The sequence below is a fragment of the Aspergillus brunneoviolaceus genome (genome assembly GCF_003184695.1).
Source record: "Aspergillus brunneoviolaceus CBS 621.78 unplaced genomic scaffold BO95scaffold_45, whole genome shotgun sequence".
NCBI classification, from domain to species: Eukaryota; Fungi; Ascomycota; class Eurotiomycetes; order Eurotiales; family Aspergillaceae; genus Aspergillus; species Aspergillus brunneoviolaceus.
In genome coordinates, this window is record NW_020290775.1 from 75,804 (window position 1) to 88,626 (window position 12,823).

The 12,823-nt window shown below is 52.9% G+C and overlaps 6 protein-coding genes across 6 annotated transcripts; 4 read left to right on the plus strand and 2 right to left on the minus strand.

The window, feature by feature from the left end:
* Positions 1 to 460: 460 nt before the first annotated feature.
* On the plus strand, positions 461 to 1,030 carry BO95DRAFT_465032 (uncharacterized protein; the record flags this gene model as incomplete). Its single annotated transcript, XM_025589108.1, has 1 exon — positions 461 to 1,030. One exon carries the CDS (start codon positions 461 to 463, stop codon positions 1,028 to 1,030), a length of 570 nt encoding a protein of 189 aa, XP_025440849.1.
* A 649-nt stretch (positions 1,031 to 1,679) lies between these two features.
* Positions 1,680 to 2,376, minus strand: hel10 (putative high expression lethality protein Hel10; the record flags this gene model as incomplete). Its single annotated transcript, XM_025589109.1, has 2 exons — positions 1,680 to 1,989; positions 2,072 to 2,376. 2 exons carry the CDS (start codon positions 2,374 to 2,376, stop codon positions 1,680 to 1,682), a joined length of 615 nt encoding a protein of 204 aa, XP_025440850.1.
* Positions 2,377 to 4,970: 2,594 nt separating this feature from the next.
* Positions 4,971 to 6,228, plus strand: BO95DRAFT_444185 (putative phosphoglycerate mutase family protein). The gene is made up of 3 exons (XM_025586828.1): positions 4,971 to 5,674; positions 5,770 to 5,992; positions 6,096 to 6,228. Exons 1-3 carry the CDS (start codon positions 5,422 to 5,424, stop codon positions 6,208 to 6,210), a joined length of 591 nt encoding a protein of 196 aa, XP_025440851.1. The 5' UTR covers positions 4,971 to 5,421; the 3' UTR covers positions 6,211 to 6,228.
* A 582-nt stretch (positions 6,229 to 6,810) lies between these two features.
* BO95DRAFT_465035 (putative 60S ribosome biogenesis protein Rrp14) lies at positions 6,811 to 8,661 on the plus strand (the record flags this gene model as incomplete). Its single annotated transcript, XM_025589110.1, has 3 exons — positions 6,811 to 6,825; positions 6,902 to 6,985; positions 7,141 to 8,661. 3 exons carry the CDS (start codon positions 6,811 to 6,813, stop codon positions 8,659 to 8,661), a joined length of 1,620 nt encoding a protein of 539 aa, XP_025440852.1.
* A 1,158-nt stretch (positions 8,662 to 9,819) lies between these two features.
* BO95DRAFT_366319 (NuoI/complex I 23 kDa subunit family protein) lies at positions 9,820 to 10,752 on the minus strand (the record flags this gene model as incomplete). Its single annotated transcript, XM_025582740.1, has 3 exons — positions 9,820 to 9,950; positions 10,023 to 10,288; positions 10,475 to 10,752. The coding sequence occupies 3 exons, from the start codon at positions 10,750 to 10,752 to the stop codon at positions 9,820 to 9,822; spliced, it is 675 nt and encodes a 224-aa protein (XP_025440853.1).
* A 288-nt stretch (positions 10,753 to 11,040) lies between these two features.
* Positions 11,041 to 12,198, plus strand: acpA (acyl carrier protein). The gene is made up of 6 exons (XM_025586829.1): positions 11,041 to 11,405; positions 11,521 to 11,538; positions 11,633 to 11,713; positions 11,769 to 11,817; positions 11,882 to 11,920; positions 11,977 to 12,198. Exons 1-6 carry the CDS (start codon positions 11,187 to 11,189, stop codon positions 11,982 to 11,984), a joined length of 414 nt encoding a protein of 137 aa, XP_025440854.1. The 5' UTR covers positions 11,041 to 11,186; the 3' UTR covers positions 11,985 to 12,198.
* The last annotated feature ends 625 nt before the right edge of the window (positions 12,199 to 12,823 follow it).

Genomic DNA, 12,823 nt, shown 5'->3' on the forward strand with positions numbered 1-12,823 from the left:
ATCCAGTCGAACAAGAGAGCCTATCTTCCTCTGACAGCCCGGAAAGAGCACTGTCCCGGACAGGAATAGACACTGCTAGACTGGTGGCTTCAGCAGGAACCGGGTGACAGACTGGAGGGATCAGAACAAAGGACGCTTGATGGCAAAACAATCACTTGCGATGCTAAGACCATAGGATTATATTCAGGAACCGGGACTATCAGTTCCAGCAATCTAGTCAATAAAGGACACTCTCCTTTATCTTGCTGCAGTCAAAGAGCTCACACATAAAGACATTGTGATTCTAAGAATACTCGGACAATCTAGGTATAAATATGTCACGCTTTGCAATTTGGCATTCCCAGGCGGGAAAACATAGATTCATTCTTCTTATAATTCGATCAACCTGTGTACTGCACGCTCTCTTCATATACCGCCCATACAACATCAACCATCCCCCCAGTCCAAACCTGCGCACAGGATGATCCAACCCGGGGAGATCTCGCTATACCCAGGGGGCTGCAACCCCGAAGGCGGACGCCCGCTCGGCTGCTTGTATGACCGCCAGTGCCAGATCACGTACCAAGTAGGCGCGAGGGAGACGCCCTGCACGACGATGTTCTACCTGCTTGGGCCCAGGGACCTGCCTCTGGAGGAGGTCCCCTGGGCCCGCATGGAAGAACTGCTCAAGTACATCTTCCTGCAGGCGCGGCGCGAGAACCCGGACTCGGCCCCCATCGCCGGGGAGCTCAGCACCGGGGAATGGTGTCGGTTCTATCGCGAGGTCCTCCCCACGGACGGCGCAGACCATCGGGTGCGTGGCATCTACCAGTTCAAACTCGGGGGGAAGGCGACCTTCCATGAGGAGGAGGATGAGGCCCTGATCGAGCTGTTGGCGAGCATCACCCATTCCGGTTTCCCCTACGTAGAGACGTTGCTGGGTCTGCACGAGATCCTCGCCAGACACGGGCGAGGTGCGGTGAGGGTTCCGGGCCGTGCTGAGAGACGCAGGATTGAGAGGCGCTGGGAACGCCGAAGCATGGCAACGTAAATGCACCCACCCATTCATTCCCGGTGTGTCAGATGCCAACGAGCCAAATGCAAGCCCCTCCTACTTGCTGGGACAGCTCATCATCGCATGACTCAGTAAGCCCAGGGTGGCCAATGGGTGCTGTAGTTCATCTCACCTGTCCTCCTGGAAATGCATGAAATCTAAAGGCGGGGTTGGGTATGTCGGGACTCGGGTCTCGTAGGGACGCTCACCCCGCCATCTCACACCCCTCTTTTGCGCGTCGGCATCTAGGTTTCTTGGAAGTTATGACATTCATGAGAACATCTTATTATCTTACACTTACAACTACATTCCTTCTCAAGCAAATCCTTGTAACTGCGGGGTCAAAGGCAGTATGATTCTTCGTAGCATAGCCACTAATAGATAAAATATGCTGGCAGACCCAGCATCGGTATCAAGTTTAAGTCCAATCCCTAGTATCAACACTTCAGGGAGATAATTCAGAGAAAAGCAGAGCAATCTTAAGCGCAAGAAACGGTTGTTGGAAGAAAAGACTCGAATTCATTTCCCATACCCCGGCCGGCCGTAACAAAAAGAAAAGGGCAACAAATAAATAAAAGGCTCAGTCATATGGAATGAAGCAGCAAGGTCATGAGATCAAGAACGGTCCAAGGTGAGGAGGAGCCGTCTATTTCTTGAAGAAGCTGCCGAACTGGTCCATCATGCTACCACCGCCACCGTGGTGAGAGCCGGGAGGAGGAGGACCACCGGGACCACCGTGGGGAGGGTAGCCGTACTGCTGCTGCTCCTCCTCCTTGTGTCTGTGCTTCTTGATGGCGTCTTCAGCGATACTTCCGATAATGGCACCACCGATGGTTCCGAGGATCCCGTGATCCGCCTTGTGACCGGCAAAGCCTCCCGCCAGACCACCGGCGAGGGCACCACCGAGACCACGTTCACCGTCCTGCGCGCCACCAGGGGCACCCTGCTGGTTGTACCTGGAAAAAAAAAAAGAAAAGAACATGTCAGTTCACCATGGTACTTTGATTATAAATGGGAAGTCGATGAGGATGAGCTTACTCTCCACGCTGGTCCTGACCATACTGTTGCTGCTGACCGTGCTGGCCGTACTGTTGCTGCTGGCCGTACTGGCTCTCACCACCATACTGAGACTGCTGTCCGCTGGAGCCATAGTAGTCGTTGGCAGAGCCACCCTGGCTACCGTGCTGGCTGTGCTGGTTGTATTGGTCGTAGCCACCCTGCTGTCCGTAGCCCTGCTGCTGAGGATAACCACCACCCTGTTGGTAGCCACCCTGCTGGTAACCACCCTGCTGGTGGCCGTAGTAGCCGCCCTGGCCCTGGTTGTACTGATCGTAGCCGGACATGTTGTCGGTGTGTGTGAGACGAAGAGGGGTAATTCGATGTGGATGTGTGATGTAAGTGTTGTTGTTATCTGACTTGTAAGTCGGAGGAAGGAGAGAAAGTGGGATAGTATGATGAAAGACGGATGATGGGAACGAGGGGCACCTTAGGTTTTTATAGTGGGAGATTTGGCCACTTGATAAGCTGATCTGGCACTACGGGCACTACAGGGCTGAGCAGGCGCAGTCGGATCCTTCTGGCCTTCCTGGCCCTTCTGTGAATTGCTGGGGACGAGCCCCACCATGAATTCACTGTTTCCCTCTTCTCCGTTCATGCCAAGCCCTGCGAGATTTACTAGGCAAAACATGCCAATCTTACAAGTTACCTCTCCGTATGACTGAGCCACACTGCGGTCTTAAAAAAAAACCATGCGGGACAGTACTGGCCTCGAATCCTTGCCCCCAGCCCCAGCCCTGGACATGATTACCTGGCTGGGTTCAGTAAGCGGCGTCTATGAGATGTCTGATATGTGAAAATTGTTCTGAGTTTACTGAACAGCGGTGACCCGTACGGATGACTCCCCCGCCACGGTGAGGTGCGGGGTGGCTGTGCACTCTTGCAGCCATGTGTTTGTTGAATGGACGCAGGGCTGAGACCGATCACCAATGCTAAGTGAGGTACTCCTGACAGTGCCGCAATATCCAGGGCATCTATAGATTCTTCCCCAATCTCCCGGTGTGTGACTTTCCGAGTCCCATGCTACCTAACGTCCACAATGATACACTCACTGGTACCAGTACAGTACATTGATGCGCCACTGGGGCAACGATCATCCTTGGTCTCAATATGCAGCCATCCGATTTTGACGGAAAACCCACCTTACACATCTTGGCTGGTAAGACTGGTAACGTCGTGCACATTCAGGCATCGACTCCTGCATAAGTTACTTCATACCGAAGTCACTGTGGCGCAGGTGTACTTGGCACAGCCTCAACGGGTAATGGCGTGATGCCGATAGCCCGAGCCTGTAATGCCAAGACTACGATTCATGGGGCTCGGGATGAGCTCCTCAATCTACGAGTACGGATAACTTAGTCGATTGCAGTTCCGGATCCTCGGGTAGATGGAATTGAAAGTGCTCTTGCAATTTTGAGCTTGCCGAGCCTCCGCAAGAACCCCCTAAAGTAGAAGATTAGAAATGTCGCTGTCCTATCTTTACTAACAGGGGTTCAAGTGTGCATCCCGTCGGAGACACCGTCCTCCAGTACGGCACGTAACAGGCAGACATGTTTCTGCATACACTAGCGGAAATTTGGGTCTGACATCTTCCGCTGAGATATACGTAACCGGGGGGGGGGGGCAGTGAATACGTGCGAAAAGTGGAGGAAACAGTCCCACGTAGACCACTCAGATGCTGGAAAGCCCATTGTGGCTGGTTTCCCTCGGATCTCAACCTCTTTAGACCGTGGAAATTGGGGCTTAGAGCCGAGCAGGTGAAAAGGAGATCCTCAGCTGAAAGATGCAAGAGAGAGGATATACACAGTAGGTACTCTAAGCGATCACAAGCCTTGTGGAAGGTGCTTCTAGAATAATATCGCCTGCTGATCAATCACCTCCTCCCCTTTTCGGTGACCTGGATGGATTGGGGGCCGTGCTGTCGGCTCAGTATCCGAGGCAACTGCAGTGCAAACTGACATCGACAACGCATTTGGCCCTTCCACGGTCACATCCCATCCTTTCTTTTGAGGGGGAGGGGTACCTCCAATCCACCTACAGTGGCTTGGTCCCGGATGAACTGTTGATATCTCCCCGATCAAAGAGAGGAACAACTGCCCAGGCTACAGCACTAACGTAGGTAGTCTATGGACCCAAGACTTGGACCCAATCCAACACAACACAAGCGGTAAGTTATTTATCGGAGCGGGGAGCCCATCCCAAGGAACTGCCTGTCAGCCCGAGCTTGTTCATAGTGTCTACCTGTCCGAGTCAACTTGAAAGCTTAATTATTCCCTCACAGGCTCATGCAGAGCAGCAGGAGTTTGCCTGGTACGTCCGTTCGTGGAGAGCGGGGAGAGTGCACGGCACTTCACGAGAAGCTACCTGTACATACAAACCTACGGCATGTATAAGTAGATCTGCAGCCCCTCGATGATGCCGCCTCAGGACTTGCCTTGCATGCGGCACACCACAAACGATGTTCTCAATCTCCACAGATAGCACCAGTCAGCAGTGCAAGGCAGAATGCAAGGGTAATGACTTCTTGATAGCCGTGTTGCAAGATCCTGCTCATCAAGCTTTTCCTTCCAAAGCATATCCCCCCGACTAAAGATAACTGCTACGGTGTATCCACATCTCAGCTTCCTACAAAGTTCCATGACAGAGCCCTCACGGTCCTCACTCATGGCTTGAAAAAAAAAAAAAAAAAGCAGAATCAAAACAGCAGGCCAATTCACATCATCCGACTGGGAAGGGACAAACTCACCGCAGATCGACCTTTTTTAAGGTTATGAATTCTGCCCCGAGAAACCCTCAGCTGGGCTCCATGGATCGTCGCCTGACCGACCGGACGTCCCAATCAGCGTCAAAGCTTCCATGTTGCACGAGATCGAGAGGGTCCATCTCAGTGGACTCTTTATCTCGAGTAACAGATGATTTTTCCAGTCTACTGGTCACGAAAAATTCGCTCATAGCAGCAAAGAATAGGCTCAGCAGCCGTGTTGCGTTATGCAGCAGCCTGGTCGCCTGCTGCCCTGCTGCCCTCCCCCCATCCCTCCCCATATGCATTGCGTCGATCGATAGTGTGTTTTATGATCGACCATCCCTCAGCTTGCTTGCTTGCTCCATATTTAAATCTCCACGCGTACCCTCCTCACCTGGTTGATTGAATACTCGGCCGACGTACATATAGATCCCGAGGCCCTGACGACTCTCCCGAACGCCGCGATGCGCAAGCGGACATACTCTCTCCCTCGATGAGAAGACACCATAGATTCGAGATATAAAAGCACTAGAAATGACCCGGTAGCTGTGATCACGGCTATCACCTGTCACACACTATATATATCAAGATGATCGCCTCTCAGCTTAGCAATATTCTATACCTTCTCACCGCATCCACTCTGACCCTGGGTGCCTCCATTCCATCATCCCAACCGACGAAGCCAACCGTCTACCTGATCCGTCATGGGGAGAAGCCCCCGGATCCCAGCGACAGCGGTCTTAACGCCGACGGCTTCAAGCGCGCAGAATGTCTCCGTTCCGTCTTTGGCGCCGACTCGCCATATGATATCGGATATATAATGGCACCACATATCAACTCTCGTAAGGAACCTCCAGACAGCAGCCCTTGCCCTATCTTCCTCTTTTGGATTGTCTTTTGATCGCAAAGCGTTGACACTGACACCAATACTACATAGTCGACCAACACCGTCGCTCCTACGAAACCGTCCTCCCCCTCGCCCACGACCTGTCTCTGCCGATCGACACCTCCTGCAAGCGCAATGACGCGAAGTGCGTGGCGCGAAAAATTCGTCACTATCGGGGCCCCGGCAATATCCTGATTTCATGGCGGCATGGAAAGATGGCGAATATCGTCAGCGCCTTGGGCTCGGATGACCCACCTGTTTATCCCGAGGAGCGGTGAGTACTCTCCCTCGTATACTATCTGGGAATGGAAAAGGAATAGTTGCGCCTCGTGACGTTCAGGTGTGGATGGTGGCTGATATTTCGAGGGCTCGATTAGGTTCGATTTGATTTGGACTATTCCTTGGCCGTTTGATAACATTACCTCGATTGAGAGTGAGAATTGTGTTGGTTTAGATGATAAGGGATTCGACTCGGCATTCTTGGAGCTTTAGAGGCTGGTAGTGTCGAGGTGATTGGCTCCTGTTGGATAGTAGGCCCATTGCGGGGTGGATATATACCAGTGATGTAGATTCGAGATGTATCACCGAGTAACATCGGAGTAATAGGTTCTCAGAGATGATATAACTGAAATATACGACGGATACCGCCTTGGATCACAGCCTGAGGGTTCACTCTGCATTTGTCGTCATTTATTGATTGATTTTATTGCTGTGTAGTTTAACAGCGCCGATCAGATCACATCTTAGTCCAGATCATATAATAGAGTAGGGGGGCACGTGGACCATACTTCCAGTGACATCCCGGACTTACCAGTTGACGGGGATAAGGCCGACCGACCCCGTACTGGAATAATTCTCTTGTGTGCGCAGGCGGTGAAGGCGGTGAACAGCCGAGCGGAGAAGGAGCAATGCCAAGATTTCAACCTACTCACCCAATTTTTTCATGGTATCGCGGCTTTCGTTACTTTGACCCCGAGCGTTGCCCATTAGACCCATCAACCTCCAATTCCGGCCCTGGTATTTGCTTCTCGAGTCCTTTTGTGTTCTTGGACAGGCCTGCTGGTTTCTTTTTCTTTTTTGTCTCTTGCAGAAATGGATGACATCGAGGTGTGTTGCCCCGTGCACTGCACTGCACTGCTGTGTGCCTGATTCTGAGATTGACATTTTTTTTTCTTCTCATCAGGAACGGCTGCGAGACCACGCCCAGGCCTTCGATGGTCTGTTGTCGCTAATCCCGGCAAAGAACTACTATGGTGAAGATGGCAGTGTACGTTCTCACCTTGGTTTCTCCTTTTCTGCTCAAAGCAAAAAAAACCCCTCCTGTCCTCCGTCTCCTCTCCTACTCTCTTCTCCCTTGCCCCCACTCCCCAGAACTATCCAGCCGCTGCTCAAGGACGTGGCTGACCGCAATCCCTTGATTAGGACCAATGGCAGCGGAAAAAGCAGACCAAGGAGCAAGCTCGCGAAGCCAAGCGGGCCAAGTTGGACCCCGATAATGTCAAGACGGCCAAGGATGTGATGGACGAGAAGGCACGTAAGCGCAAGCGCAACGAAGAGCAAGCTGGAGAAGACGCCGCGTCTGAGGACGGAGAACTTGGCTCCGAGCAGCCCAGAGAAGGTCTGAAACGTGGTGACGCAAAGTCCAAGAAGCAAAAACAGACCGAAGACTCGGCAAACCCGGATGCCCAGGCCAAGTCGAACGAGGCCGCCGAAGCGCGCAGAAAATTGAAGGAAGAGAAGAAGGCACAGAAGAAGGCCAACCAGAAGGAGAAGAAGAAGGCCAAGGATGCTGCCAGGAAGGCGAAGGAGGTTGAGCAAAAATCTAAGCAGGACCAAACACCTACCGCCGAGGTTGCGCAAGAATCAGAGTCCGCCCCTGCCAGCAAAAATGATGACAACGAAGTTGAGGCTGAGGACAGCGATGAGAGCGACGCTGCCGAGGGCGTTGTTCCCGAGGAGGGACTCTCACTCGAGTTCAACGTAGAACCCGAGTCCTCTTCTGCATCGACTCCCAATTCCTCTGGCTTTGATGCGTCCAATCCCCAGTCCGGCAGCTCTTCCATCTCCTCCGTCGCCCCCTCGACCGATGCCCCCAAGTCCTCCACCTCCAACGACCTCAAGCCCCTCAAGGCCACTTCCGAACAGTTGAAACAGCGGCTTCAGAAGCGTCTGGACGAGCTCCGGGCTGCTCGTCACGCCGATGGATTGAATGGCAAGCCCGCCCGCAACCGCCAAGAGCTCATCGAGGCGCGCCGACAAAAAGCCGAGCAGCGCAAAGCGCACAAGAAGGAGCTGCGTCAGAAGGCCCGCGAGGAGGAACAACGGCTGAAGGACGAGGCCATGGCCCGCCGCTTCTCTCCCGGCGGATCCGGCTCCCTTCTCGCCTCTCCTCGCTCCCCTGCAGACTCGGTTGGCTCTTCCAGCAACGCCAACTACTCCTTTGGTCGGGTCGTCTTCGGCGACGGCCAGCACGCCGATCCCACTCTCCAGAACGTCCGCGATCAGCCCAAGCGGCAGGGTGCTCACCACGACCCAGCCGCCGCCCTCAAGGCTGTCGAAGCCAAGAAGGCCCGGCTGGCCTCCATGGACGATGAGCGGCGGGCCGACATCGAGGAGAAGGACATGTGGCTGAACGCGAAGAAGCGTGCCCACGGCGAGCGGGTCCGCGACGATACCTCGCTGCTGAAGAAGGCTCTCAAGCGCAAGGAGACGGCCAAGAAGAAGTCCGAACGCGAGTGGCGGGAGCGGATCGACGCCGTCAAGCACGGCAAGGACATGCGCCAGCAGAAGCGCGAGGAGAACCTCCGCAAGCGCCGCGAGGAGAAGGGAGGCAACAAGGGCAAGAAGAAGCCCGCCGCTGGCGGAGGCAAGAAGAAGGCCAGACCGGGCTTCGAAGGTAGCTTCAAGGCCAAGGCTGGTGGTGGCGGTGGGAAGAAGAAATAAGTGAACTGGACTTAGGTAGTCCTCAGCTCAGCTTCGCCTTTGCCCTTTCTTCTCCGACCCTCCCATCTTCTTACCATTTCCATTTCCCTCTCGCCCTCCCTCCTTTACTATCCTCCATACCCTGACTGAGCGGTGATTCTCCCCGGTGATGATCCGTCGTCGTTCGTTCCTCAGTATGTAATACCATCTACCTTCCACCCTACCCTACCCACCACCACAACGCGATACCTTACCTACTCCTTCGATTTCTCGAATACAAACAGGAGACGGGAGGAGCAAGGACGAATCATCATCATCATCATCAAAAACCTAAAAAGAGAGACAAAGCAGAGAGATGTGTGTGCTTTCTTTTCTTTTTTTTTTTTCAAAAAAGTTATCTTAAAAAAGGGAATGGGTTGTGTGTTGTTGAGTGCGGGTCATCATTTGGAGATATGGTGTTCGGGGAGTTCATTAACATTTTAAAATCTGGGGGGATTTTTTTTATTCATTTACTCATTTCTTTGTTCATTCTTGTCCTCCAAAGTTATGTGCATATGTGCATAGGCAGCGTTTCCTATACTTCTTCGAAACACATTTGTTGATACAAATTTGATACAATCTGGTTTCCCATTCAGGAATGACTGACTGATCCTCCTCTGTATGGTTTCTTTCTTCTGTCTAGAACAAAGGAAAAAAGAATACTTCTTCGATTTGAAAATCCCTAGGAAAAAAAGAACCTGAAACGGCAGTGTAGGTAAACAGACACATGTAATCGAGACATGCAGATAAGGTAAATATCCTTCGACATCGGAGACACACAATAGCAGACAAGACCAGAGAGTACCAGAGCCGGGATATTTCCGGGCAACTGCAGAGGACACCCCTCTGGGAGTGAGCCCGACAAATACAGGTGAGAAATCGGGTTGGGGTAGGGTTGCGAGCGTTAGTTTATGTACAAGGTGGGTAGTGGAAGGCTAGAGCGGCCGAGTCAACCCGCCGTGAGGAGAGACCACCCTACCCTTCCACTTTCTCAATAATTTGAAAACAACATTCCCTTTTCTTCTTAGTGCTTGAGCCTCCCGAGCATTCCGACAAATGGGAGCGCATACTCTCGTCAAGATTCAACTCCTCATGTCGGAAGATGCTGGCTTAAAATCGTCTTCTAACACCAAAAGCGGCTTAACGGTAAGGAGCATCAGCTCTGGCGGCAGCGGCAATCTCCGGCTCCCACTTGTCACCATTGGCAAGGAGCTTCTCCTTGTTGTACAGCAGCTCCTCACGGGTCTCAGTGGCGTATTCAGCGTTGGAGGCTGCAAGTGAAGGTCGGTCAGTCACGCGTCCCAACGGTTAGACCCAAGAGTGACTGAGAAGGGCAAACTCACTCTCAACGATAGCGTCAACGGGGCAACTCTCCTGGCAGTAGCCACAGTAGATGCACTTGGTCATATCGATATCATAACGGGTCGTCCGACGGCTTCCGTCCTCACGCTCCTCGGCTTCAATGGTGATGGCCTGGGCCGGGCAGATGGCCTCACAGAGCTTGCAGGCAATGCACCGCTCCTCACCGGTGGGGTAGCGACGCAGGGCGTGCTCACCGCGGAAACGAGGGGAGATGGGACCCTTCTCGAAAGGGTACATGATGGTGTAACTGTCGAGGTTTCTTCGCGTTAGCGGATGGTCCGGGTCCACGAGGGGGAGCTCCCACAGAGGGAGGAGCAACAGCTCAATTGACGTCAAAGTCGTGGTATGATGGGATGATATGATCGGGCTTGAGTGGCCAAACCGTCGAGGTTCGGCCTAGCGGGGAAGCTTGCGAAGGCAGGGTGGCACCTACGGAGGTCTGAAGAACTGCTCCAGCACGACGTACATGCCGCGCATCAGCTCGGCCATGAGGAAGTACTTGGTGGCCTTGTCGAGGGCAGACTCAGTGGACTGGTCCCATTTCTGCGGAGGAGGCAAGCGGAAGCCCGGTTGGGGAGGACCAGCTGGCGTAGCTGCGCGGGCGACTGAGGAGGAGAAGTTTGCGATGGAGCCGATGGGGGTAGGACGGAGAGCGAAAGGCGATGGGCGGGAATAGGCCAGAAGCCTGGCGACAGACTTTGTGGAGGCCATGGCGAGTAGGAATTATCCTTTGGGGGGTGGGGGGTGGATAGGATGAGGGGGGAGAGGAGAGGAGGAGTCTGGAATTGAAGGAGGGAGGTTCAAATGTGGTGGTGGTCACCGTGCCTTCCCAGCAAGTTCCAGTTCAGTCAGTCAGTTTTGGTTCAGTTTGCACTCTTCCAAAATGAATTGGGCTTAGGTCATGGCTTTCTCCTTCCCGTTGATTGGCCGGCGGCAGGATTTTGCTGCTCCGAGCCGCAACAGAAACCATCGACTTATTCAGTCTCCATCTCAACCCAGCCCAGAGTTCACTCACTCCCTCCTCCATCTGCTATTCCTATCACTTTCAATCAACCTCTTCTCCATTCTCCCTCCTCCCTTCCCCCCCACCCCCACACTTCTTTCTTCCTAATTATTCCCATTCGGGTACTCTCACATAATTCACCATGTTCCGCTCCGCTGTCGTCCGCTCCCTCCGGACCTCTGTCCCTCGTGCCGTCAAGACTTCGGCTCCCTTCCAGATCCGTAGCTCTGCTGTCGCTCGCCCGGCTCAATTCGCTCCTCGCTTCGCCTACCAGGGTGTCCGTCTCTACTCCGCTCCTGCCGGTCTCAAAAAGGAGGAGGTCGAGGGCCGCATTGTCAACCTGTTGAAGAACTTCGACAAGGTGCGTCAAGTAACATTCCAAGGCGGCGGATGCAGGTCTATCAGCTTGTTGTTTCGCATCGCCGAGATTTATCCAAATGACATGAACTGACGTATCTTGATTCAATGCGCTTCAGGTTTCCGACGCCAGCAAGGTTAGTGATTCGAGTCGATCCCCGCTGGGCTCCGGCTTCCGGCGAAAATCCCTCGGTAAAAGGTCCATGTTTTTAACGATATATAACCTGGTAGATCAACGCCGCTTCTCACTTCACGAACGATCTTGGTCTGGACAGCTTGGATACCGTTGAGGTCGTCATGGCCATCGAGGAGGTACGGCTTGCCGCATCTAGTTCGCCTCGACGCGCGCTTACTGACATGCCTGCAGGAATTCAGCATTGAGATCCCCGACAAGGAGGCCGACTCCATCCACAGCGGTAAGTCACTACAAAAATCGAAGAGAATTCCCCGGAATCGAGAACTGATCGCCTTCCGCTACAGTCGACAAGGCTGTTGAGTACATCCTTGCCCAGCCCGATGGTGAGTTACCCCTCTTATTATCATTATCGCAGAGCTTGCGACTAACATGTCTGCAGCTCACTGAATACCCGCGTAATGAGGAACCGGGAAGTTGTTGGAGGATTAGAATAGAAGAAATCGAAAGGGGATGATGGCGTGCATCTACAGGAAACTCGCCACTGCGGAGACTCCGGGTAGCTGGGGATGCTACCCTGTATGCTGATACATGCCTGTGCTCTTTCATACTCTACTATATCGTGTATATCACCTTTGGGAATGCCGTTCTGACCGATACGATACTTTGTTGGGTCTTCGTCGCGTAGCGCGTGTAAATGATCTCAGGATCGCCCTTAATCTTGAGTCGAGCGAGAAGTGAAAAGTTGTCATTGAACCTGGCTCAAAGCTGTATATGACGAGCGAAAACCACCGAGAGCTGTAGAACGTCGAGAACAAAGACAGATTAGAGTCATTCTCCATATTGAGAGGTAATTTTCATCTGATATGATGCGATCCGGGGAGATGAGGCGATATTGAGAATGTCGAAGGAGACCGACACGGTGGACGTGCTAGTTGTCTTCGCAAGGCAGATCTTATAGCTGGACAGGTCTTTATTCTGAAACTGCAATGTGTCATATCATCAATTGAATGTGTATAAGTGCCAAGGTCATTGTTGAGGAAGTGAAGACAGGCCGATTGTCCAAAGCGTTGCGGGCAATTCCGTCACCGGAGGAGCAACACTAAAAGCAGCCGCGACAAGAGCTGATGGCCGGACACCACGAAGCGCCAGATAGTCTTTAAGAAAGTACCCAGTGAAATTGAGATAATTGAGATAATTAATTGTTGAGTACTCTTTCTGTCAGACGGACAACTGGGGATCTTGTCTGCTTTCCTTTCTTTCTTCTCTTCTCGCATTGCTGGGAAATC

Coding starts and splice junctions, on each gene's coding strand:
- BO95DRAFT_444185 (XM_025586828.1), top strand. CDS start 5,422: ATGATCGCCTCTCAGCTTAGCAATATTCTATACCTTCTCACCGCATCC. Junction 5,675..5,769: donor GGCACCACATATCAACTCTC/GTAAGGAACCTC, acceptor AATACTACATAG/TCGACCAACACCGTCGCTCC. Junction 5,993..6,095: donor CCTGTTTATCCCGAGGAGCG/GTGAGTACTCTC, acceptor GGGCTCGATTAG/GTTCGATTTGATTTGGACTA.
- acpA (XM_025586829.1), top strand. CDS start 11,187: ATGTTCCGCTCCGCTGTCGTCCGCTCCCTCCGGACCTCTGTCCCTCGT. Junction 11,714..11,768: donor TCGTCATGGCCATCGAGGAG/GTACGGCTTGCC, acceptor ACATGCCTGCAG/GAATTCAGCATTGAGATCCC. Junction 11,818..11,881: donor GGCCGACTCCATCCACAGCG/GTAAGTCACTAC, acceptor CTTCCGCTACAG/TCGACAAGGCTGTTGAGTAC.